Below are 26,382 nucleotides of genomic sequence, written 5' to 3'. Positions count from 1 at the left end.
AAAGAACGCAAATAACAAGCCTAATAAGTTTTGCTACTTGCTAGTTTTTGCTACTTGCTAGTTTTTGGATTAGCTACCAAGAAAAGCATTTTAACACGATTACAGTCGCATGTCAGTCCAAATAGCAGTTAAACTGAAATGTTCTTGAAGAGAAAACCGTTTCATTCGAACCTTAAGAATTCTGGTATTTATGGGGGCGTGAGAGTCAAGTATACTACCCCGCCTTTTGGGGAGTACGGACCATTCCGAGGCGCGTGTGGAAAGGTGGTACGGTTTTCTCCAAGCGCAGAATCAACCTCTCGGTGAAGAATGAGCACTGATTCATCGGTGATTATTTCTGATTTCTGAGCGCAGGGCAAAATAGCATTTTGGATTAATCTACTGGATCGTATTAACCACATTTAGAAGTTGTGGAAATAAAAACTAATTTCACCGCCGTTGTTCACAGGGTAAGTACACGCTCGCTCCCATACTCTGTCTACACATTTCAAACATGTCATACAGTGCTACAAAGTTGTATTGAGTTTAACGGCGAATTTGTTTATCTTAACTTCTTCATTGTAGTGTCACTGTTGCATTCAGAGACCCTGCTCAAGTAATTATTTGGATTTGGAACTGAATTTAACATAACGTTTAATATAAAGAAAACACCCCTCGAAGTTCTGAAGTGAAGACCCATTGAAAACGACAATACAGATCTAAATGTGTGGTTTGCCAGTGGCGGGTAATTAATATAAGTCTCTTTCAGATATATAATACATTGTCAATAATAAACACACTCCTCACTCAAAACATAGCTAACGGAAATATATATACCTCTGCTTCTGCTTAAATTAAAACTGTGGTTATAACATGTAATTACATCAGTTAGGCTACTGTATTACTGGAGTGATAGCAGCGACGTGGTTTTCGAACTTGTGTGCTGGGTTGTCAAATATCCCATACAGACAGCGGTTGGTAGAGTAATATACATTAAAAGACGACTTAACCGTAATGTCGGAAATAAACCTTTAAACCAAAGTATACACGGGTATTTATCTATTTACTGTTGTGATGCTGCCTGCCACCCAGGGGTAGTCACAAACACACACATACACACACTCTGTCTCCACACATACATACCCACCCATCTGTCTACAGTAGAGCAGCTCTCTGGGGGTCTGGCTTTATGCCGGCAGGGAGAGACAGTTAAAAGGAACTGGCGTGCGGAGCAAGGGATGAATGACAGGTGAGGGTGGAGGAGAGAAAACAAGGGGATTACTGGAGGTTATCTGGGGGAGAGCGGGAGAGAGGTTAGGAGCAATAGAGGAAATAGAAGAGAACAATAGAAGTGGTCGAGAAAGGGAGCAGAGTTGACATAAGATAGTGAAAGGAAGAGAGGAAAAGAGGAGTTGAGGGGTGGTATGGAGGAATAGAGGATGAGAAAGAGAAGAGTGGAGATAGAGCTGAGGCTTCATTGCCTCTGTGTGATTTAACAGATTGCCTGACTTTTATCAGAAGACAAACCATGAAAAGGGGGCAAGAAGGGATGAGAGAAAGAGGAGAACGAGAGGGTGAAGAAAGAGAGAATTAGGGAGACCGAGGGAGAATGCCAGAGACCGTTCCAGGGTTGCATGCCAGTAGCCAGCAGCTGCACCTGGAAACTGTAACGTGTTCTGATTCCTGCCAGTTCGACAGCTTTGTCTGACAAGTTGCAGCGGCCTGCCTCTTCCTAAACCCGAGTTACAGAGTCCCTGCATGCTTCTCAATAGGGCACTAGTTTTGACCGCAGCCCTGAGTCCGCCTGGTCAAACGCAGTGATCCAAATGGGGGAATAGGGGGGGCAGTCGAGTTTGCGAGCTCCACCTGGTGCTGTAAGACTGAATGGGCGGTCGAGCCTGTTGGAGTAATTAGACGGTTTAAGTCAATTAGGAACCGTGTCATCGCTTGGAACTCAACAGAACTCATGTATGGGAAGGAGACCGCACAGGGAGAGAGACGTGTGTGCGTGTGTGTGTGTATATATATGCGTCTGTAGGATAATCAATCAGTTAAATGTATATTATAGCCTTTTTTACATCAGCAGTTGTCACAAAGTGCTAACACAGATACCCATCCTGAAACCCCAAAGAGGAAGCAGTAAGATGCATCGTGGCTAGGAAAACCTCCCTAGAAGGGTTTGAAGCTAGGATGAAACCCTGAGAGGAGCTAGACTCAGAAAGGTGTGTCAAGTGAAGATTATTAAAAGTAGATTAACTATTAAGGACATTTATCAGTATAGTGTTTAGGGCTGTGGGCAGTGACCACAGAAATTGTCCAGTGAAACTAGATCTGCAACATAACCAGGTGGAATTGGACTGGAGCAAACAGGAGGGCTGTAGGCAGCGAAAGGTTGGGTAGAGGTGGTCCAAGGGCCCAGAGACATGGTCCAACGGCCCAGAGACCTGGTCCAAGGGCTCAGATGGTCCAAGGGCTCAGAGACATGGTCCAAAGGCCCAGAGACATGGTCCAAGGGCTCAGATACATTATCCAAGGGCCCAGAGACATGGTCCAAGGGCTCAGATGGTCCAAGGGCCCAGAGACATGGTCCATGGGCTCAGATGGTCCAGGGGCACAGAGACAAGGTCCAAGGGCTCGGATGATCCAAGGGCTCAGACATGGTCCAAGGGCCTATAGACATGGTCCAAGGGCCCAGAGACATGGTCCAAGAGCTTAGAGACATGGTCCAAGGGCTCAGAGACATGGTCCAAGAGCTCAGTGACATGGTCCAATGGCTCAGAGACATGGTCCAAGGTCTGAGATGGTCCAAGAGTTCAAAGACATGGTCCAAGGGCCCAGAGACATGGTCCAAGGGCTCAGATGGTCCAAGGGCTCAGAGCCTCCTGATGGAGGAAACTGTCTGATGTGTGTGTGTGAGTCTTCGGCTTTAATGGCAGAAATACCAGCAGCAATTAAACCTTGCTGTTTGAAAATGCATCCGTGTTGAAACCTTAGAGTTTTTTAAATATTTAAATTTATTTTATTTTGTTATTTCAGCCATGACTGGTTAAATGGCTACGCTAATACAGTTATGTGAAAAAGTAATTACACTGGGACGTTTTCTATTTTAACATGAGATCTTCATTTTGTACTTTGAAATAATTTCTTCATTAAAAATCTACAGAATTACGTAATGCTGGAAGAAAAAAAAATAGCCCCCCCCCCTTCATGCATGCATAGCACTGCTTCAAATCTCCCCACAGCATTTTGATAAGATTGAGATCTGGGTTTGACGGCCTTTCCCTAACCCTCATTTCTTCTTTTTGAGCCTGTCCTGTTACAAGATCCTTGTTTAATTCAGCTTCAGCATTTTTACCTTCTCAATAATTCTCTGGTAGAATATAAAATTCATGGTTGACACAATGATGGCAAGTTTGCCAGGTTCTGTAGCAGCAAAGCAGACCCACACCATAATGCCACCGCCTCCATGAAAAACTGGGGTTTTGTTTTCAACAAACATGGCATTGTGTTCAAACTACTCCACCTTTGACTCAGTTGTCCGGAACACATTTTTCCAATAGTTGTGGTCTTTACCCAGGTGTTGTCTGGCAGACATCAATTGTGTCTTGATATGCTTTTTGAGAGCAAAGGATTCTTCTTGACCTCTGATGTAGGCCAGATTTGAGCAGTCTCTTTTTTCTTTTTCTTTGAAACATTGATTGTGCTGAATTACATAAAAATGGCTTTGTAACCACTCCCAGACTCAAGGGCATCGATAATCTTTCTGTCTTTTGATCTTGGCATTGTGAGGCGTTATTACACACCCATATGGTTAAGACTCAACCAGACCAAGTGATTCAAATTTTAGACATTTGATGTCATGGTAAAGGTAGGTAACTTTTTACGCATAGGAAATTACATTCCTGTTTATTTTCTTTGTATGAATAGTTTCAAAGTATATTTTTTTGTAATTTGTTAAATTGGGTTAGCTTTTGCCTTTCTCAAATAATGTGGTTGGAATTTAGCTGAAATATGTAAAATAAAATAAAAAAGTTTTTCACATGACTGCATATATTTTTAAATATGATTATTTAAACCTAACATTAACCTGACTTGAATTGAATCTTAATCACACTGCCAATGTGCAATATAACCCAAACCTTAAATGAGTACAGAAGAATATATTTTTGTTCATGAATTTCTACAATTTAGCCCTTTTTTGACTTTTTTGTCACAATATGATTGTTGTTGGTGAATCAGACTGGAGGTCCTCCAATAACCCACAGCCTTTCCAGAGAGCAGTGACACATCTAATTGGATGTGTTCTGAAGTGCCATGATGAGTCTGAGTTAGACTGAATGATTGACAGTGTCATTTCCTTTGAGGGCTCAAAACACATTGACTGACAGTCGTGGAACAGGACATCCATCAGTTAGTACTGATGGGAAAACAATAAGTGAACATACATGTAAAAAGCCTGCACAACAGTTATTGTTCTTTATTAGATGAATTGAAAATGTGTCTGTGCCTATGATGTTTAGCGCGAGGATGGAATGATCTTCTCCTTTCTGTGAAATCTTTTATAATCAGAATCCTCTAAGCAGCTCTGTCGGTCATAATTGCTTTGAAATTGCCACGCGCTGGTTGATATTGTCTAGTGGCAATTGCCGTAATTATGTCAGTGTCGTCCCATTAAAATAGCATTTTCTTGGCCCATAATTTTCCACTAGAGAGCCATAACATATTTTTTAAGTAGTTTTTGTTTAACGATGAGTACCAAGTTACAACCAAACTTCACACGATACTGGTTAAAGGGATAAACTACAGTTGAAACAGCGTCAGAGTGTGATGTGAAACACTGGTGGTTGCCAGACTCAACCTTAAAGCCGGCCGGGCCTTTGTGTGGAAGCATAATAAGGCGGGACAGAAAACCGCCACAGGTGTCGGCCCACGGCCGTGCCTCTCCACTGACAAGGCCACCACTTCCAAGGGATCTTCAAGCTGTGTCGGGCCTGGCCCCAAATGGCATCCTGTTTAGGGCACTACTCTTAACCCGGGAAAGGGCGTAGCGTGCAAGGAAAGGGTTGCCATTTAAGACGCACTCGAAGTTGCAGGGAAAGAGGACAGGGAGTCGTGGTTGGCTTCAACATTGTGTGTGTGTGTGTTTGACATAGAGGGACACATTTCTCCACGTAATATACTAACTATGGTAACGTAGCGCGTCCAGGGGTAGCAGCTAGCTCGGGGGGCCAGGGGGTGTGTCGGGTCACATGACCAGTCCATCTGTCCCTCTTCTTCCTGTTGTACAACAACCACATTCTGCCCACAACACACACACCCACACACACACACACAAAGTACATGGGCCCTTGGTCAATAGCAGCATCTCTATAATGAAAGGGAGTCTTTGTGACACAGACTGCCAAGGCTGGGTTCTATTCTTGCATCACAGCATGGTCTCACTCTGACATGCTGAACCAGGCCGGTGCAATTCCACAGGGGGGTCATTGCCTGAAGGGCCGACCGAACGGCTGACAACGAGGCCAGGCTGGTGCCGCGAACAGGCTCCCGCTATGCTTGCTGATCCATCTCGACCGCTGAGCTCAAACAGGATTATATATATTTTTTGAATACCTGAACCAGATGTACAGGGTTCTTAGTTTGCACCTTTTGGCACTGATTGGTTGGTTTAAGTGTTCCAGGAATGCTCTAGTCTAGCTCAGCTAATGCGTAGAAAACAGAGACAGATTGAACCCAGGTTTGGAGCAGGTGCAATTCCAATGGGACATGGGCCAGTTTGGACCCCGCCAAGGCTGGGCCAAGCTGAGGGGTTCAGGGGTGAACTTGACCTGGGAACCTGGTGCTGACAGTGAAAGACTTGCTGGGAACAGCTTCCTAGTTGGCGTTAACTTTATGTAACAGGTGGAGACGTGAAGCAGGTTTTCAAGTGATGGTTCCTCCACGGGCCCTTTCGGGAAATTAGTGACTTGGAGGTTTATGAGAGTATTTGAGAGTATTTGTGTAAGAAGGTTTTTGAATCCCAAATGTGTATTGCGTGTGCATACTGTTGAGAAAAGTTTATTTTCCAATGCCATGGAAAAACTTTGGTTTCAAAGACTGTGAAAAAGAAATTGTGCAAAACATCTTACAAAGATTCGGCAAGAACCTGTTCCTGATGAGGCAGCAGGCAGCCTAGCTCTTCTGACAGTGTGCTCTTGAATGGCAAATGAAGTATCCTCTCAAGGACAGAAAGCTATTTAATCTCATGTCTCTGTTCATTGCCCAAGTTCCTGGGCTTTAACCAGCATTAAACAATGTTGTACTGACCATTTAGGTCAGAGTGAATTGGAAACTGCCGACGGCCAAACCTATCGCCAATATCTGCCGGGGAAATCACTTAGGTTCTAATGGTAACCGGTAAACTTGGATTCTTGTGTTGACCAAAGGGCAAGGAACATTTCATTTAGCAGAAGCTTTCACCCAAAGGAACTTACACCAGTGAGTTCAATCATTTATATACAGACTCCCGTGGGAATCAAACATACAACAAATGCAAAAACGCTGCTTTCGCTTGTTCATAGTACAACATGTTGTAATCACCTTAAATCAGTTCAAAGTACTAACTGCCTTAGATCAGAAAAACGTTGAGTGAAGAGCCATAAGCACTGTATTCTGTTGAGTGAAGAGCCATAAGCACTGTATTCTGTTGAGTGAAGAGCCATAAGCATTATATTATTTTTTGACTCTGATGAAGAAGCTCCTAGTGCTGCCTTTGTCAGTCACAGGTCAATAGGTATTTGATGTACAGTATTTTAATAAACTTATCATCATTAAATGGATAAATCAATTATCTCCCAACTAACAGTGCGTGAAGGTTCTCTCTCTATCTGCTAATGAGAAACTGATATGACAGAATCTCTATCCCCCTCTCTCTGATGTGTCAAAGCTAAGGAGGGATGTGTAAATGGAAAAACCAGCCACCCCTATCCTTTAGATCCTGTTGATGACATCTGGGTTCTGCTTTAACTCGGCAGTCCATTGTTATGCATATGATCTTCCTGTACCCGCGTATTCTGTGCAACTCATTCAAGTCTCCCAAATGTAATGAGATTAAATTCATCCAAATCAAATTAAAAGCAGATGGTCACCCCTACCCCCTACAGATACAACTCGCTTTGACCCCCATGGAGGTACCTCTTGACCCCCCCCACCATACACCCCTACCCCCAATCAACAGTGCCCCCCCCCCCCCCCCCCCCCCCCCCCACCCACTGTCCTTCCCAGGACAGGCCTTGCATTGCCATAGCAAAACAACAGAAAAATTTAAAATGAAATAACTTTCAGACAAAAGGCTGTCTCTAATGGCTGTATTACCATTCCACCCATTAGATTCAGAACACCAGGTAGATTCAGAACACCCGTTGGATTCAGAACACCAGGTAGATTCAGAACACTCATTAGATTCAGAACACTCATTAGATTCAGAACACCCGGTACATTCAGAACACCCGTTGGATTCAGAACACCAGGTAGATTCAGAACACCCGTTGGATTCAGAACACCAGGTAGATTCAGAACACTCATTAGATTCAGAACACTCATTAGATTCAGAACACCCGGTACATTCAGAACACCCGTTGGATTCAGAACACCCGGTAGATTCAGAACACCCGTTGGATTCAGAACACCCGGTAGATTCTGACCTGGTAGATTCAGACCTGGTAGATTCAGACCTGGTAGATTCAGACCTGGTAGATTCTGACCAGTAGATTCTGACCAGTTTCCATGGCCCAAATGGCACCCTATTGCATGTGTAATACACTGTCTTCACTTCAGCTATTCCCCCCAATACAGGCAATGCAGTTGGAGGGAAATAGCAGAGTCTATATGTTTCCTCAAATTGAGTCGGAAGGAGCCAGCTGTCAGGGATGTCATTACAGCCGTCTTATAGCTCCCTGTGTGGTCCTCATGGGGCTGGAGCTGGAATGCTCTGTGGTTGAAGTTGTGGTTAATTTACCATCCCAACAGTGCTTCCCTCACCATTATGGCATAGCTAGGCGTATTTACAGTAAATACAAAAACCAGATGGTATAATAGCAACTTAACTGTTTTTTATGGGCATGTGCTTATGCAGCATTTTTCTCCCGTTTTGTCACTTATGAAGGAATTAAAGGTTGTCCATGTCCAAGAGAGTTAGAATACGAAGGAGAGACAGAGACAGAAAGACAAGCTGATAGACAGACAGGTAAAAAAGACAGATAGAAAGAGATGGACACTGTAAAGAGAGAAGGAGCGAGAGGCTGTTGGCACGGTTGTCCGTTCTCAGGCTGAGCAGCGCCACACAGCTCAATAGTGTTATGAGAGTCACTGAGGGAAGGAGGTGGTGTTCTGGGCGTTCTGTGTGGGAAGCAGCAGCACTGACTGTTCTGATGAGTCATTGCATCATTCTTACATCATTCTATCTGTCAACCTTCTGTTGAACAGCTCTGTCTCTGTCAGATCTGATCACTCTCTCCCTCTTCCCTCTTTTTTCTCTCCCTCCTCTTCCTCATTTCCCCCTCCCTCGCCTCTCTCTCTCAGTCTGTCTTTGTTCCGTCGGTGACAACTTAAATCTGCTCGCGCTGCTGCGCCTCTGGTTCTGGCTAAGCTTCAGCAATATGCATTCAATACAGATCACAATTCCCGTGATCTTGACTTAGAGGAACTATTAAAAGGGGTTCTTTAAAGAACATACAGGAACATAGTAACAATTTAAGAACTCCCTGAAGGACAAGTCATATTTATTTTTTGAGTGAAATGTTTACATAACAGGCGTAGGATTTTTCTTTCTCCAGGAACAGGAGTATTTGGTCTATTTGTTGATTACTGTACAGTACATAACATTAAAGAATACAGGAAAATGTATCATGATATCATGACATCATCGTGATAGAACATAGCATAACCGTTCCTAGCCCCGCCCTCTGAACGCTTGTGTGAATATTGGACGGGAAAGTGGTCAAAAGTAGAGAACACAGCCATTAGCTAAAGAAGAGCAGTGGGGCGGATTCGAACCCGCGCCACAGCAGCATGTGTGCACTTGAGCTAGTGGCCAGGACCACCGGTCCACCCCAGCATAGCGGAGAGCACCGTTCTGGCAAGGAAATAACCCGGTTTGAAATGTTAATTCTGTCCCCACAGTCGGTGGAACGTGTCGTGAGGTTGGAACATTGAACTCTGACGGCGCCGCTCCCTCCCGAACGCCCTCCAGAACCCGGCCAACCGGAGTCCATAACAGGTACAGCAACAGGATGGTACGCGGCTGCTATTTCTGTTACTTTATAATCAGCGTGCATCCCACAGCGGGGCTTGGAGCATTCCTCCTGACCACATGGGGCGTGATGAGAATTCACTGATTCATCTGCCTTTTTACATTTATAGTTCACTGGGGGTCCTTTCTTGCTTCGCGGGAAATATACACTAAACATTTTCATCGATCCAGTTGTGTATCATATAGATCACTGTCATTTCGCTGTCGCTTTCACTCCTCTTCTCGCTCTCTTCCTACTTTCTGCCTCTCGCTTTTTCTCTCACACCACTTCTCTCTCCCTCACCCGTTCTCTCTCCCTCACCTGTTCTCTGTCTCTCATCTTTCTCTCTCTCTCATCTCTCTCTCTCATCTTTCTCTCTCTCTCATCTCTCTCTCTCTCTCTCTCTCTCTGAGATTGACTACATTGTCAGGCAGCATTGAACAACTGTCTCCCTGCTAGATCAATACACTTAAGAATCAGAGCGAAAGGACTGCGCTGCTCATCGCCGTCTCTCGGCTAGTCAGGGGGAATAATGAATAGAATCTTCCATAGGAAGCACAGCCTTACCTCTGAGTGGTTAACAGGGTAAAGACTGGTCATTTAGACTGTAGAGTACTGGAATGAGAATGGCTGTCAGCCATTACAATGAACAGTGTTAAAGGAGAGAGAGACAGAGAATCAGAGAGTTGGAGAGAAAGACAGACAGGGAAAGAATGACAATTAGAGACAGAGAAAGAAAGAAGTTGAAAAAAGACAGGGATGTTTCTCTCCTCCTGTCAGCATGAATCAGTAGTTAGTGTTTACAGGCCCGAAGGACCCAGCATTGGGAGGACCTGAGGCCAGGCCCCAGACAAACCACAACCTAGAGACATTCTCAGACTGCTAGAGAGAGATTAAACCAGAGAGAAAATTAGGTGGGGTTTTTTCACATGATATTTCAGATACATAGAGAGAGTGAGATACATAGAGAGAGTGAGATACACAGAGAGAGTGAGACACACAGAGAGAGTGAGACACACAGAGAGAGTGAGACACAGAGAGAGAGTGAGACACACAGAGAGAGTGAGACACAGAGAGAGTGAGACACAGAGAGAGTGAGATACATAGAGAGAGTGAGACACACAGAGAGAGTGAGACACACAGAGAGAGTGAGACACAGAGAGAGTGAGATACACAGAGATAGTGAGATACACAGAGAGAGTGAGACACAGAGAGAGTGAGACACAGAGACTTCTCAATGTCTACTGTCCAGACCTTTTTCCATAGGTTACATTAGGTAGTCTATATAATGCACATATTTGGCTTCACAAAGACATAATAACAGTCTGCTTTTCATTTCTTTGCTCTTTATCCACCTCAGTCACTCTTGACTTAAGACATTTCAATAAGTAGCCTACACCATACATATCAATAAGAAGCCTACACCATACATTTCAATAAGTAGCCTACACCATACATTTCAATAAGTAGCCTACACCACACATATTGATAAGTAGCCTACACCATACATTTCAATAAGTAGCCTACACCATACATTTCAATAAGTAGCCTACACCACACATATTGATAAGTAGCCTACACCATACATTTCAATAAGTAGCCTACACCATACATTTCAATACGTAGCCTACACAATACATTTCAATAAGTAGCCTACTCTATACATATCAATAAGTAGCCAACTCTATACATTTCAATAAGTAGCCTACACCATACATTTCAATAAGTAGCCTACACTATACATTTCAATAAGTAGCCTACACCACACATATTGATAAGTAGCCTACACCATACATTTCAATAAGTAGCCTACACTATACATTTCAATAAGTAGCCTACACCACACATATTGATAAGTAGCCCACACCATACATTTCAATAAGTAGCCTACAGTCACCATACATATCAATAAGTAGCCTACACCATACATTTCAATAAGTAGCCTACACCATACATTTCAATAAGTAGCCTACACCATACATTTCAATAAGTAGCCTACAGTCACCATACATTTTCCATCACACTGCATGGCTTTCCAGAGGGCAGCCGTTTAAGATTTGGTTACATTTATATTGCATTTTAGCCGTTTAGACGCTCCTACACAGTTATAAAATAATCTATTGTTTTGAGGATCCTTTGTAGTGTAAATAGACCAAAGGTGGGAATGATAGAGTAAAGCCGGTTCTGGAATAACTGCAGAAATTCAACCCCCTCTGCAGCAATGTCTGTGTTCTCCGAGGGCCTGGATCACTATACCATCCGGGGCCACAATTATATAGATCAGACTTGGGCAAGATAAGGCCCTTTAATCTTTGGGTAATTTCATTGCGTGATACATCCAAAACTTTAAAAATAATACAAAATAAAAATAGTTGACGAGGTCTGCAGATTACGTTACTTTATTTACTGCTGCATATTTATTTTATTTCAAATTAAATGTCCTGTGGCACCCCAGTAATAAGTACAGCAAAAGATTGCATTAAACTTTAAAACTTAGAACATTTTATTGAACACATGAAATAGAAAGCCTCAAAACCCTATGATTCCCTCGTGTCACATAGAAGCTTAGTGCTCCCAAACTGAGGTAATTTCATTAAAAAAAAAAAGATTTGATTCAAAGATGCGTTTCGTTATCTTTCTCAAAATGCATCTCTCATGAAGACAACCAAAGATGCAGGCAGACTGAAGTTTTAATCTCCTTGAAACTTCCCACCTTGGTTCTGTTTTCAGAGGAATGTAAGTAATACATCATTTGTTTGAAGACAAAGATACTTCCATGTTCGTATTAAGCAGCTTGTTGTGCCGTGACTTGTACTGGATCAATGGATCACACCGTCTGGCAACGAGATTAATTCTGAAGCATGTAATATCGCTCCCATTGAGTCATCGTCGACATTTGCAGGGAATTCATATGTATTCATAAGGTCCATTGTTAACATAGCTCAAAACAGAGCGTTAATCAACCCAATTGACCTAAATCAACCTAATCCAACCTAAGTCGACATAAGTTCATCTAAAGCACCCTAAATCCACTTAAATCAACCCAAATCAACCAAAACCACCCTACATCCACCCAAATCCACCAACATCCACCTGTTTCCACCTGAATCAAATGAAACTAACGATATCACCCAAATCAACTTAATTCCACATAATCATGGTCAACGTGTCAGAAGACAAATCAACACTGTCTATTCAATGTCAGCCTGTGTTCAATGTATGACCCGGCCCAGCCCTAAGATTTCTGAAGAGTGAGGCAACAACCAGCACTCCTCCCAGAACACTGTTTAAATCACCATTCCTGATCCAAACGAATGAACCGTTGTTTTCCGTGACACTACCCCCTCGTCGGAGGGGTGGCGGAGAGAGGAGAAGGATTTCACAGTTTGATTAACAGTGTTATAGGCAGGGATTAATAAGCGATCGATCTCTGTGTGTGTGTGGGTGTGTGTGTGTGGCTGTGGGGAGTTACAGTCAGCAGGCAGATGGAAGAGCTGAAACAATTAGATGCTGAGCACCGTTTCTGCCTCCTCAGTCCCTGCCTGTGATTATGAGGAGGTGCTTCTTCAGCGTCTGGCTCGGGGTCTGTGCCTGTGCAACACTGTCCTGTGGAGAGGAGGTGCTTCTTCAGCGTCTGGCTCAGGGTCTGTGCCTGTACAACACTGTCCTGTGATTATGAGGAGGTGCTTCTTCAGCGTCTGGCTCAGGGTCTGTGCCTGTACAACACTGTCCTGTGGAGAGGAGGTGCTTCAGCGAAGCACTCATTGACCTTAAGGTTGCCCACCATCTTGTCCCTCTAAACGTGAAGTATCTTAATATAATATTGTCAGGAATTGTCCACTGCAGGGTTTGGACCGTTGGCGTCACATCTGTTTGTTATTAGGCAGGTGAGAGGCTGTTACAGAGCTGTCAGTATTGAGTCTTGATCCTAGGGTTTGGATTTGCATTTGGAGTCCGGCGACAAGAACCAAAGAGTCAAGTGATCTTAAGCTGCACTGCAGGAACATTTGGTGTATTCTTGGTATAAAACCCTCAAAGGGTTTTGATTTTACACTTCAAAATGTCAGACTTGATGTGCCCGAATGAATAATTAAAAGTTACTGTTGCTGTAGGTTGTTGCTACTTTATATTGCAATTTGTCTCGAGCCAATCTCCTCTCTGTCACCTTCTCAAAGGCCTCAAAAGATTGTGTCTGTTTTGTATCCTTCTTTCTCCATCTAATTGGTATGCATATAAAGACCTTACTGCTTAAAATGATATCTGGCCTGCTGTGGTCTATTTAATGTTCATAAAGCGTGACGGTCTGGTGGCGGACCAGGGAACCGGCTGTGACAACACACTCAGGTGGCTTGCAGAGAAAGAGGAGCAGGACAGGAGGTGTAGAGAAAGAGGAGGAGGGAGGGAGGGAAGGAACAAGGGAGGGAGATGTAGAGAGAGTGAGAGAAATGGCAGATTTATAACAACAGGCTCAGGTGGCTTCCAGGGGGAGGTAAAGAATGAGAGAATGAGAAAGAGACAGAGAAAATTAAGGCAAAGGGAGACTTATAAGCAGCACATTAAAGGCTTCCCTGGGGCTTGTAGTTTATCAAAACATTTAATCTGTTCCTTAAATAGGTTTGAGAGAGGCTAAGAGAGAAAGTAGAAAGGGGGACAGAGAGAGAAAGCAGAAGTGAGAGGACTGGGGAGATAAATAAATAAGAAAAGTTTAACAAGGCATAGGCTTTGGATTTGCATTTGGGGACGTTTGCTGTTTGCTGTCTGACAAAATTAGGACCAAAGAACTGTCATTGCTGGCCATGATAATGCCGTTACATCATTAATAAATTCAAAGCACTAAGCTTGTGAGAACTCTACTGTTCTTTAAGAAAAGATGGAAAGCACTAGTGAGCTCAGCGATGGTAAACTTACTGCTAGTCAAAGACAGACCTCTTCAGTGGACGACCAAAGAATGCTCACCATCATGAAAGAAAAACACAAAGATCACAAATACAGCCGAATGTCTGTAGAAATATGCCTGGCAGGACACTTTGTAAACCAACTATGAACCAAATCAAATCTTGAGGGTTTTCAGTATTTCCGTCGCATTGAATCCATTGCCTCTCTCCTCTACACAGCTTTCAGTCTCCAACCGCAACCCTCAGTTAAGAACCAGCTGCCAGCACGGTGATGTGAAGGAGAAGGAGAAGCTGAAGGAGAATAATAAGGTGCGGAACAAAAGGGCGAAGGAAGATAGACGAGCAAAAAGGAGGAGGAGAGAGGGAGCAGAAGGGCAAAGGGGGCCAGGGGGAAGAGGATGGGAAGCCTCTAAGAGGAGGTGAAGAAGGAGAACATTTGTCCTGTCGGTGAGGCAGTGACCATTTTTCCGGTGACAGAAGCTACACAGACCACTGGCTTCCGTGGCCTCTCAAATGTGCGTTCAAAATCATTCACTATAGGGTGCCATTTGGGATTCACCCGCAGGCTATAGAACGTCAGCAGACAGGGTTCTCCTACCGTGGCTCCATTTGCCCTCCTGCTGGCCACGCAGTGCCGGACAGCTGTTGTAGGGACGGTGCTATGAATACTGGAGCTGGACAGGTGTCTGTCTCATTGAAGAGGTCTGTTGTCTGCGACTGTGGCCCGAGAACAGCCTTGGGGTGATGAAACAGCGCAGAGAGATTGTTTGACTGTGCTCTTGGGGATTTCTTTGGAAAACAATTGATTAGAATTAAAAATGTTATATTTGAACCTCATCCCTGATGGCAACTCCTAAAATCCCAGGATAACCCTAACCCTAACTCCAAGCCTAAAAAGAGTTACATAAATGGGGACCGGCAAAGTTTCAAGGTTTATTTGACAAATGCATCGAACAACACAGCGTCATCCTGCTCAATGAAATTCTTCTGACATGGCACCCGAAAACTATGTAGTGAGAGTTAAGAAAAATAAGATATAAGCAAAAATATAGCCTGACAAAAAAATTAAGAAATAATATACATAACACTGTGCACTAGCAGCAGTTTAAAAAGAGTACTGTAAACTAGCAGCAATCTGGGTAGTATTATTGAATAATATAGATACACATGAGTGTAATAAGCTTATAAAGGGTGGCATAGCACACTACAACTACATAGTGAGAAACGTCCTCACTGGTCACGATTTGCTGTGGGTTGACAACAGTACCCGTGCACACACACACACACACACGCACACTGCCTACAGAAACAAGTCCTCTCACTCAGGGGACCCGCACAACCTGTTCCTGCACACACAAGACACCCGGACAGTGGTTTGGGTCGATGGAGCGCTCCACATCACAGACCGCCAGGACTGAGCTACAGGAAATTGCCTCAGGGAACCGCAGGCTGCAGGATTATTGAAAGACTGCTCTCTGTAAAGAAAGTAGCAGAGAGTCACAAGGGAAGAGGTGAGAGGGAGGACACTGAGGGGATTTGCAGAGGAGAAAACAGAGGGAGAGGAGGAGCGAGAGAGAGGAGGAGAGAGAGGAGGAGAGAGACGATGGTGAGGGGAATTAATTGTGGCCATCTTCTATTTGGCTGTGTTAAAATGGTCCAGCTGCTCCCTGTGCTATTTTAGAGAAGACACAGCTGCAGGGAGATCTGTGTGTGTGTGTGTGTGTGTGTGTGTGGGAGGGGGGGGGTGTGTGAACCTGAAGTCCCCATACACTTATGAAAATGCCTTGGTTCATTACCCCAAATCCCCTCTAAAGGACAGCAATTACCCAGAGTGCTCTTCTTTCCGCTGCCCAGGCACGACCAGTCATAGAGGCAGCATTTGACTGCTGCAGTCGTGGCCTCTGCATCACACACACACCCATGCACACACTCACACACACCCCCACATACACACACATACACACAGACTCACATACACTACCACACACATCCACATACACACACACACACACACACACACACATACACACACCCACACACACATACACACACACCCACACACACACACACACACACACACCCACACACACACACACACATACACACACATACACTGACCCCCGAGTACCAACCTACCTGATCCTCCAGTACCAACCTACCTGACTGTCCAGTACCAACCTGACGCTTCAGTACCTACCTGACTGTCCAGTACCCACCTGACTCTTCATTACCAACCTGACTCTTCATTACCAACCTGACTCTTCATTACCAACCTGACGCTCCAGTGCCAAACTAACTGTCCAGTAACAACCCGACGGTCCAGTACCAACAAAGTAGTGCCCTAGGTCCAGTACCAACAAAGTAGTGTCCTAGGTCCAGTACCAACAAAGTAGTGCCCTAGGTCCAGTACCAACAAAGTAGTGCCCTAGGTCCAGTACCAACAAAGTAGTGCCCTAGGTCCAGTACCAACAAAGTAGTGCCCTAGGTCCAGTACCAACAAAGTAGTGTCCTAGGTCCAGTACCAACAAAGTAGTGCCCTAGGTCCAGTACCAACAAAGTAGTGCCCTAGGTCCAGTACCAACAAAGTAGTGCCCTAGGTCCAGTACCAACAAAGTAGTGCCCTAGGTCCAGTACCAACAAAGTAGTGTCCTAGGTCCAGTACCAACAAAGTAGTGCCCTAGGTCCAGTACCAACAAAGTAGTGCCCTAGGTCCAGTACCAACAAAGTAGTGTCCTAGGTCCAGTACCAACAAAGTAGTGCCCTAGGTCCAGTACCAACAAAGTAGTGCCCTAGGTCCAGTACCAACAAAGTAGTGTCCTAGGTCCAGTACCAACAAAGTAGTGCCCTAGGTCCAGTAGCAACAAAGTAGTGCCCTAGGTCCAGTAGCAACAAAGTAGTGCCCTGGGTCCAGTACCAACAAAGTAGTGCCCTAGGTCCAGTACCAACAAAGTAGTGCCCTAGGTCCAGTAGCTAGGAAACCCTGTTCCTGAAGGGTCACAGGCATTACAGGGCTTTGTCCCGACACATTCAGACCTTAAAACAGGGTGTGCCTGCAGACCTCCGGGCCTGCCTCTGGGCTGTGTTGGTTCCATTTGGGTCCGGCGGTGAGTCAGTGGTGACAGGTGGCAGCAGGTGGCTGAGTCCTTGTAAACACCATCCTGGCTGGAAAAGACAGTTGGTCCTCCTCACACTAACCCTGACACACACACACACACACACACACAAAATGCACACACACACACTGACACAAACGTGTACCGCCAGCGAAAACAAGTCCTCCTACTCCTCCGGCCCACTCAACACATCCCCTTATGACACAGAGTCAGACACAGAGAGGTTGGTAGTTACAGGTCCCAGCTATCCACAAGATAGAAAGACAGACTAGAGAGAGACTAGGGAGAGACTAGGGAGAGGCTAGGGAGATGGTGGAGACTACAGGGAAATGTGAGAGAGAAAATAAGAAAACAAGAGAATAAGAGAGACCTACTGTATCACATCTGTACTTCTATCCCTGAGGAAAGCAAATATGACTCCACCTCAGCTCTCTGACGAAGGCAAACTGTCTCTTCTAACTCCCTGAGGGAAGGAGACCTTTTTTAACTCTTTTTGACAAAGTAGACATGTCTCTTCTAACTACTTCTTAAGGAAGTAGACCTGTCTCTTAACTTTGATGAAGGAGATCAGTCAGTTCAAACTATCTCAGAGGGAAGGAGACCTGTCTCTTAACTCTGATGAAGGAGATCAGTCAGTTCAAACTATCTCAGAGGGAAGGAGACCTGTCTATCTCTTTTAACTCCTTAATGGACGAAGAGACATTTCTTCTAGCTCTCTGAGGGAAGGAGACACGTCTATTTTAACTGAATCTAACCGGAGGAGGCGCGTGCCTTCTAGCTCTCCGAGTGAAGGAGACATGTCTCTCTCCGAGGTGATGATGTAACCGCCGCCAGGTGACGTGATTTCTCGAGATTCTCCAAATGTTTGTTGAACTTAAATCTCCTACCCGGGTGTTCACAGTGGCGGCGTGACCATTCATTTTAATGAAACCCTGGCAGCCTGGCCTCATTTGACTCAGATACAGCAACACTCAACAGGGCGAAGCTGCTAAACACCTGCTGTTTCCATGACGCATATGTCACTCGCCGTGGAAGAGTGTGTACGTGTGTGTGTTTGTGGGATTGTCTGTACTTGGGCACACAGCTGGTCACTAACCTGTGTGTGTGTGTGTGTGTTTCTGTGGGGGTTCTGGGCGTCCCCCCCCCCCCAGACTACAGTCATGGAGGGGGACTGTCTCAGCGGGTCAGTAACCGTTGTGTGTGCCTGTGTGTGTTTCTACAGGGGGAGGCGTCGTCCCAGACTACAGTCATGGAGGGGGACTGTCTCAGCGGGTCAGTAACCGTTGTGTGTGCCTGTGTGTGTTTCTACAGGGGGAGGCGTCGTCCCAGACTACAATCATGGAGGGGGACTGTCTCAGCTGCATCAAGTATCTCATGTTCATCTTCAACTTTTTCATCTTTGTAAGTAAATACTGCTTGTTTACACTTCACAGGTCTGAATGTTTTCCCTGTTTGCGACTTTCAGTGTGTGTCTTGACTTTCAGTGTGTGTCTTGACTTTCAGTGTGTGTCTTGATTTACGATATGTGATTTGACTTAGGGTATGTGACTTATGATATGTGACTTGACTTAGGGTATGTGACTTGACTTTTATGTGATTTGACTTAGGGTATGTGACTTATGAAATGTGACTCGACTTAGGGTATGTGACTTGACTTATATGTGACTTGACTTACGGTATGTGACTTGACTTTCCGTGTAAGACTGTTTGTCTGGTCCAGCTAGGGGGCTCCTTCCTGCTCGGCGTGGGTGTGTGGGTGCTGGTGGACCCTATGGGCTTCAGGGACATCGTAGCGGCCAACCCCCTGCTCTTCACCGGGGTCTACATCATCCTGGCCATGGGGGGGATGCTGTTCCTGCTGGGCTTCTTGGGCTGCTGTGGGGCCATCCGTGAGAACAAGTGTCTCCTGCTGTTTGTAAGTCACCTGCGTTATAAACAGTGCTATAAGGTGTCCTAAAGTCTGTTACGAGGTGTTATAAACATTCCCGGCCTGCTGTGGGGCCATCCGTGAGAACAAGTGTCTCCTGCTGTTTGTAAGTCACCTGCGTTATAAACAGTGCTATAAGGTGTCCTAAAGTCTGTTACGAGGTGTTATAAACATTCCCGGCCTGCTGTGGGGCCATCCGTGAGAACAAGTGTCTCCTGCTGTTTGTAAGTCACCTGCGTTATAAACAGTGCTATAAGGTGTCCTAAAGTCTGTTACGAGGTGTTATAAACATTCCCGGCCTGCTGTGGGGCCATCCGCGAGAACCGGTGTCTCCTGCTGTTTGTACACCAGTGTGTAGTTTACTTGCTGGTCGGATGTTTTCACTGGTCGTCTGTAGTGTAGATGTGTGTGGCATGTTGGGCTTGAAGATTGGCGGATGTTAGCGCATGGCTTTAGGGCCACCTAGTGGGCTAAAGTTTCAATTGCATCACTGGTTAAAGTGGAGTAAAATTGGTTCATTCCTGCTTTGGTCAGAACAGAAAGTGGAAGTTCAAGATTTCAATACACATTGTTGCCCCTTTTTTTAAAGGTGTAGTATACAATATATTTGGATTGTAAACCCCTCTTTCTGCCCCTCTCCTTCACTCTCTCTCCCCCGTCTCTCCCTCCCTCCCTCCCTCCCCCCTCTCCTCAGTTCTTCATGCTCATCCTGATCATCTTCCTAGCAGAGTTGGCTGCAGCCATCCTCGCCTTCATATTCCGGGAGCACGTGAGTCCTTTGTTTCCCTCCGTGATTGGGATCAGGTAACATCGTCCGTGCTGTCGTCCGTGCTGTCAGTGTGAGGACAAGTCATGACCGTGGTGACGCAGTAACACGCTGACAGGCAAACAAATCTTCTGAGGAAAGTCTTTAGGGGAAATGCTTCTTAGACCCGGAATAATCTCTCATCGGAGGAATTGTGCGGTACCATTATTTTAGACCCAGCCATTGAGTACTGTTAGTTGGTCTTAATTCAGTCCTGCCAAACATGTCAGAGTTTACTGGTGATTTATTGAGGATGGATACTAAAAGGATACAAAAAGATATACAAGCATGATTGCCTCATTTCTCTCCTTGAAGTATGAACCAAGAACAGGTTTGACACACACACACGTTTTATGTGTTTACAGAACAACTCTTAGTCCAATCAAAAGTGTACATTTCATCACTTTTGATACAGGATAAAACAATGAAAACAATCTGTTCCAGTTTTTGGTTTTGTACGCAGCAGGGTAGCCTAGTGCTTTCAGAGCGTTGGATTGACGTTCAAACGGTCGCTACGGTCGCTTTTACCGGAGTGCTGAAGAGAGAGGACTAGAACATCAATCAGTCAATCAATCAAAGTCTTTATAAAGCCCTTTATACATTAGCAGTTGTCAGAGTACAAAGACAGACAGCCTAGGAGCCCAAAAGTACAGCACAGTAACATCCATGTCTGTGTTACAGCTGACCAGGGAGTACTTCACCAGGGAACTGAAACACAGTAACATCCATGTCTGTGTTACAGCTGACCAGGGAGTACTTCACCAGGGAACTGAAACACAGTAACATCCATGTCTGTGTGTAACAGCTGACCAGGAAGAACTTCACTAGGGAGCTGAAACACAGTAACATCCATGTCTGTGTGTAACAGCTGACCAGGAAGAACTTCACTAGGGAGCTGAAACACAGTAACATCCATGTCTGTGTTACAGCTGACCAGGGAGTACTTCACCAGGGAACTGAAACGGCACTACCAAGGACACAACAACACAGACGTCTTCACCGCCACCTGGAACGCCATCATGACCACTGTAAGACAGCCGGCCCGCTGGTCCTTCCTTAGCCGTCTCCCTCCGGCAGGTCCAAACTGAACGCTACGGCCTTCATAATGACTAGGGAAACACGGTGTGTAGGGCAGGGGTGGGCAAACTGAGGCCATTCCATCCAGCCCGCGGTAGGTAATGAAATAGTTTTGAGGGGAAGTAAAAAATAAGTCACCAGCTGACTTTTGTACATCTGAATCTGGAATGAAATTCTTTAGACATTATTAGGGACCTGCTGTAGAAATGTTGTAATTACTGCTGCTTTCTGGCTCGCAAATCATTTATGATTAACAAATTACAAAACAATTGGCCCTCCATTTAATTTCGTTATGTGGCCCCCGAGTGAAAAGGTTCCCCTGGTGTACAGAATAGGGTTCCGTTTGGAACACACTGAGCTTCAACTGCCCTCCATGAGCCGTGTGTACTACAAGTCCTTTCTGTGTTACGTGTTATTTTGTGTTCAACGGAGGCTGGCAGGCCCTCATCTCCCACTCTCCCGTCCCCCCAGTTCGACTGCTGCGGGGTCAGCCACCCGGGGGACTTCCAGGAGAGCCTGTTCAGGCTGCTCAATCCGGACAAGATGGTTCCTGAGGTGTGTTGCCAGGGCGACGGTCACCCTGGTGACAGTGTGGACTACCTCAGCAGGGACGAGTGTCTGAGAGGAAGCATGGTGTTCCGCTACAACAAGGTTAGGGCGTGAGTGTGGGTAATGGTGGAGCCAAGACAAAGTGCTCACCCAGGTGCAACCTCACAATTCAGTCTGCAGAAAGGCAAAATGACATTTTCTGTTTAGGGTTTAGGTTTAGGGTAAAACAACTGGGGTGAGTGTTAGAACTGGGGTTAGTTTTAGAACTGGGGTTAGTTTTAGAACTGGGGTGAGTGTTAGAACTGGGGTTAGTTTTAGGGTTAGGCATTACAGAATAGGGTTATTAACACCACACTAACACCCAGCAGTTACATTATTGAGGTTATCAAGGTAAGGATTAGGTTAAGCGTTGGGTTTAGGGTTGGGGAGAATGGGTAATATCACATGGATAGAAAAACAAGTCCAGGTGCGAATAATTTGTCCCTGTATTTAACTGAAAATAGCACAAAGACAACATATCAAATGTTGAAACTGAGAATATGATGCCAGCAACACGTTTCAAAACAGTTGGGACAGGGGGATGTTTACCACTGTGTTGCATCACCTCTTCTTTTAACAAAACTCTGTAAGCGTTTGGGAACTGAGGAGACCAATTGTTGTAGTTTTCAAAAGTGAAATGTTTTCCCATTCTTGTTTGATATAGGATTTCTGCTGCTCAACAGTTCAGGGTTTCATAATGCGCCAAATGTTTTCCAGACTCTTTACTATGGAGCCATGCTGTTGAAATATGTGCAGAATGTGGTTTGGCATTGTCTTGCTGAAATAAGCAAGGCCTTCCCTGAAAAAGACCATGATTTCCCAAAATATTTCTAATTTTAATTAGTCAGACCACAGGACAGTTTTCCACCTCAGTCCATCTTAAATGAGCTGTGGCCCAGTGGAGGTGGCTACGGTTCTGGATCTTGTTTGTATCTGGTTTCTTCTTTGCATGGTAGAGTTTTAACTTGCATTTGTGGATGCAGCGTTTGGGGATCTCATCCTCTACGGTAGAGGATGAGATCCCCAAACTCTTTGCAATTTTACATTGAGAAATGTTTTTTGCCTGCGCAGCCTTTCACAGAGTGGTGAACCCCTCCCCATCCTCACTTCTGACAGATTCGTCCTCTCTGGAAGGATCTTTTAATACCCAATCATGTTACTCATCTTTTGCCAATTGACCTAATTAGTTGAGATGTTCCACCAGGATTAACGTTTTAGCGTTACACAACTTTTCCAGTGTTTTGTTGCCTCTGTCCCAACAGTTTTGACATGTGTTGCCGGCATAAAATTCTACGTGGGGATACATTCTTCAAGAAACAATAAAATGTCTCAGTTTCAACATTATTTCAAGATTATTCATGGGTTCATCTATTCTGCAGTTACCCTCATGATTATGTTTCCCCCTTGTTTCCCTCCCTCAATCTCCCTCACCTCTTTCTCTCCTCTCCCTCTCTCCTATCTCACTCTACTCTTACTCTTTTTCTTTCCTCCTACTGTCTCTCCCTCTCCTCCTACTCTCTTTCTCTCCTCTTTCTCTCCCTCTCCTTCTTTCTTTCCCTTTCTCACTCTACAGGGTTGTTACACAGTGGTAGTGGACTATTTTGAGACCTATATTTACATGGCAGGAGCGCTGGCCATTGTTGTCCTGACAATTGAAGTAAGTTCTTAAGTGTTTCTCCATTTAAACTTTTTCTCAAGGGAAGACCTATCAGGGGAAGACTAAATACTATATTTGACAATAGTGAGAGGTCTAAAAATAAGTACTTGCCAGGTGAAGTGAGTTCCTTATTAAGACCTAATGAACTCCCTGTACCTGATCAGCCAAATTATATGTACTTTTTAAATCTCTTGTGACAACCAGGCCTTTCCTAATCTCAAGCCTGTTTTCTGCCTCCAGCTGTTTGCCATGGTGTTCGCCATGTGTCTGTTCAGAGGAATACACCAGTAAACTTCACAACACAAGCCAAAAAACGACCACAAAGGTACTCAGACGAAGGATAAGAGTGCCTGGAGGAAAAACACCTGTAGATAAAGCAGATGTCATCTGTACAAAATAGTTTCTTTTTATCTGTTCCTGGAGGAATAAACAATGGATGTGATACAAATGACACCCATCCTATTCCCTCTGCAGAGCACTAACCTTCACAGGACCATGAAGCTCAATTCACAATGAAAACTAGACTTAAGTTGAAAAATATGGATTGTTAAAAAAAAAAAAAAAGTATATTAAATCAGAACCACAATGGCCACTTGACCATTGCTTTGACTTGCTACAATTGCTATATTGGTCTATTGTACTTCCAAAAAAGTACTGTATCTGCAGGTTGTTTAGGATTCAAACCTTCTTAAACAGTCTAATTTGTACTCTTCAGAGGTACTCTACTGTGTCTTGATTTTAAAATAATGCTTCAGAAACCTATCACGTCAGAGCAGCCTAACTGAAAACGGTATTTAGCACCCATCTTTGTGTTCAAATCATTTTTATATTATTTGGATGAACGTATGTATAATATATAGCCTTGGCCTATTGTAAATGTGAATTATTTTATCGTAAACGTTATGGCGAACATGAATACAAAAGTATGTCATTGGCAGTGCTACTGTAACCTTTAATTGGGTCTATCGGTTGATCTTGAATGAGGAGATGTAAATTACTTTAGCTAGCTGCAGTGTTTGTCCTGTTTGACAGTGAAATTTGGCTACTGCTAGCTTATCGTACCTTGGTCTCTGGAGTGAATTTGGCTATACTAGTAATGCATAAATCCATGGCATGCATTGTAAAGTGGTAGTGTCAGTTTGGTTATGAATTGAGGTAAACAGCTAAATGTAAGGAAACGATAGCTATACTGTAGCTACCGCGTCGTGGTCAGTTGTTGTCTGGTACTAGCTGACGTTAGTAAATGCCCCCTACGGGCACTGCAGATTTGTATTTAATATCACATCTACAGCTTAGTGCGTTGTCAACAGAAGGTGCGGATTTGCATAGACCTAACGGTAGGGAGATTTTCATTTAACATTGAACCTCAACCAGTACCTAATTTAATGCCTGATACAGTATGAGGCAGTGGTTCCCAATCCTGGTGCTGAGAACCAAAAAGGAATCCGGTGTTGGTGTTTGGCCTGACACTACACGTCTGATTCAATTTACCCAATTCACCTGAACAAGCTCTGACTATCTCAATTAACTGTGTGTTGCTATGGTAATAAATGTACCTCTTTCGGTCCCCAACACCAGGACTGAGAACCCCTGATAAAACCAATACGCTGCTTCTACTCGGGGACACGGCCGTTGTCAGGCCATTTCCTTGGTAACAAGAAACAAAGCTGCCCAGAACTCCAGCGCATCTGCGACCGCGTGCAGGGCGACCCCACTCCAGGTTGTTCAGTGTGAGAACAGCGGAGGCTGTATTTAGAAGAGGGGTGCCCTAATCACAACCGTGGGCGACTACTTTGATCGAGGAGCCTCTGCGTTTTTTTGTGCACCCCATATGGAACGGGGTTGTTTGACAGGTGCCCCCGGTCCATCGACAGAGCATTGTTCTTTAAAGACTTTTCAACGTGTGTGTGGGTGTGTGTGTGTGTGTGTGGGTGCGCGCATGTGTGTGTGAACGTGCATGTGCGTGCGTGCTGCTGTGCATATCTGCCAGGGGGCGTGCATTTTACCCATCTTGATTGTCTCATTATTGTGCATTGCCTTGTGACGTTCATTGCAACAGTGGTTATTTGAATGTTGTTATATAATGAAGTATGATATTATTACTACTCTATTATATACCAGTGTAAATCTGTACACGGCACTGATTAATATTAAAATGTTTTCTGTGAAATGTTGGTAAGAAGTGTTTCAATGGTATTGTTACAGAGCTCAGAAGTACTGTACCGTGCAATATTCTTAGGCACCTGAAAGTTACCCTAAAGCCATTTATTTGGGTTGTGTGTGTGCATATAATGCTAACCACACTGGAGCGGATTACTCAACAAGTTAAAGAGAAGCTAACAATTCCTAGCGGACTTTTGCTTATTATAATAAAAACAGCAATATATATGACATTTCATAAAAAGGTGTTCTGCTCCCCCTCCCAGGTGTAGCTCGTTAGGAGGTGTAGCTTGTTAGGAGGTGCAGCTGTAACTACCCATGCGTGCACACACCTTGGTGCAAAAATAGATGGGCAGTAGAGTGTGGGGGCAGTTAACTACAAGGTCTAAAAGTCTTGTTTGTCAGGTGCACTGAATATCATGCCTCATTCTGAACAATGACATTCTTGTGACATGACACAGTAATTAAGAAATACATAAAGCAAAAATAATAACAGAAAATACAGAATATACATAACAATAGAGACCAGACAAGAGAACAAACTGACAGTTAACCCTTACTGGGACATTTACAAAAGACACCATGACATAATAAAACAAACTAATACAAATGTACAAATGTTAAACAGATATAAAACAACCACTAAACAAGGAAAGTTGGGAGAAAGGCTGGGCGAACAGGGGGTCTGTACACCTCTATCCCTGCCTACAAACTAATACCTAGCAAACTGCCTGACCACTACAGAAATACAGGCATCTAATCTAGTGTATATAACTGGGTCATGTAAGGGCGAAGTATACCCCTGGGTATCTTACTTATCCTCCAGCTGGCAATAGGTAAGCGGATGGAACACAGTAGGACAAACAAGCAGGAACACAGAGGAAGGTATGTAAACAAACACTGGAACAAACA

The 26,382-nt window shown here is 44.5% G+C and overlaps 1 protein-coding gene across 4 annotated transcripts; it reads left to right on the top strand.

The window, feature by feature from the left end:
• On the top strand, window positions 1-25,471 carry LOC105029582 (tetraspanin-18). Of its 4 annotated transcripts, none has more exons than XM_029123808.2 (10): window positions 1-449; window positions 9,139-9,251; window positions 18,568-18,657; window positions 18,977-19,171; window positions 19,878-19,952; window positions 20,918-21,016; window positions 21,537-21,716; window positions 23,227-23,310; window positions 23,551-23,635; window positions 24,889-25,471. In XM_029123808.2, the coding sequence occupies exons 2-9, from the start codon at window positions 9,249-9,251 to the stop codon at window positions 23,599-23,601; spliced, it is 777 nt and encodes a 258-aa protein (XP_028979641.2). In that variant the 5' UTR covers window positions 1-449; window positions 9,139-9,248; the 3' UTR covers window positions 23,602-23,635; window positions 24,889-25,471. The 4 variants fall into 4 exon arrangements, with proteins under 4 accessions (XP_028979641.2, XP_028979650.2, XP_028979640.2 ...); XM_029123817.2 differs by lacking the exon at window positions 24,889-25,471 and adding an exon at window positions 14,363-14,452 and having other exon boundaries at window positions 9,139-9,235; window positions 23,551-23,885; XM_029123807.2 differs by lacking the exon at window positions 24,889-25,471 and having other exon boundaries at window positions 23,551-23,885.
• Window positions 25,472-26,382: the final 911 nt, after the last annotated feature.

Source organism: Esox lucius, chromosome 2 (genome assembly GCF_011004845.1).
Source record: "Esox lucius isolate fEsoLuc1 chromosome 2, fEsoLuc1.pri, whole genome shotgun sequence".
NCBI lineage: Eukaryota > Metazoa > Chordata > Actinopteri > Esociformes > Esocidae > Esox > Esox lucius.
The sequence above is the reverse complement of the archived record's forward strand: the minus strand, read 5'-3'. Positions and strand labels throughout refer to the sequence as shown.

Bases quoted from the DNA above. Each gene is read 5' to 3' on its own strand.
- LOC105029582 (XM_029123808.2), top strand. The intron at 18,658-18,976 runs GTAAGTAAATAC...TGTCTGGTCCAG, and splicing joins TCTTCAACTTTTTCATCTTT to CTAGGGGGCTCCTTCCTGCT. The intron at 21,017-21,536 runs GTAAGACAGCCG...CCGTCCCCCCAG, and splicing joins GGAACGCCATCATGACCACT to TTCGACTGCTGCGGGGTCAG.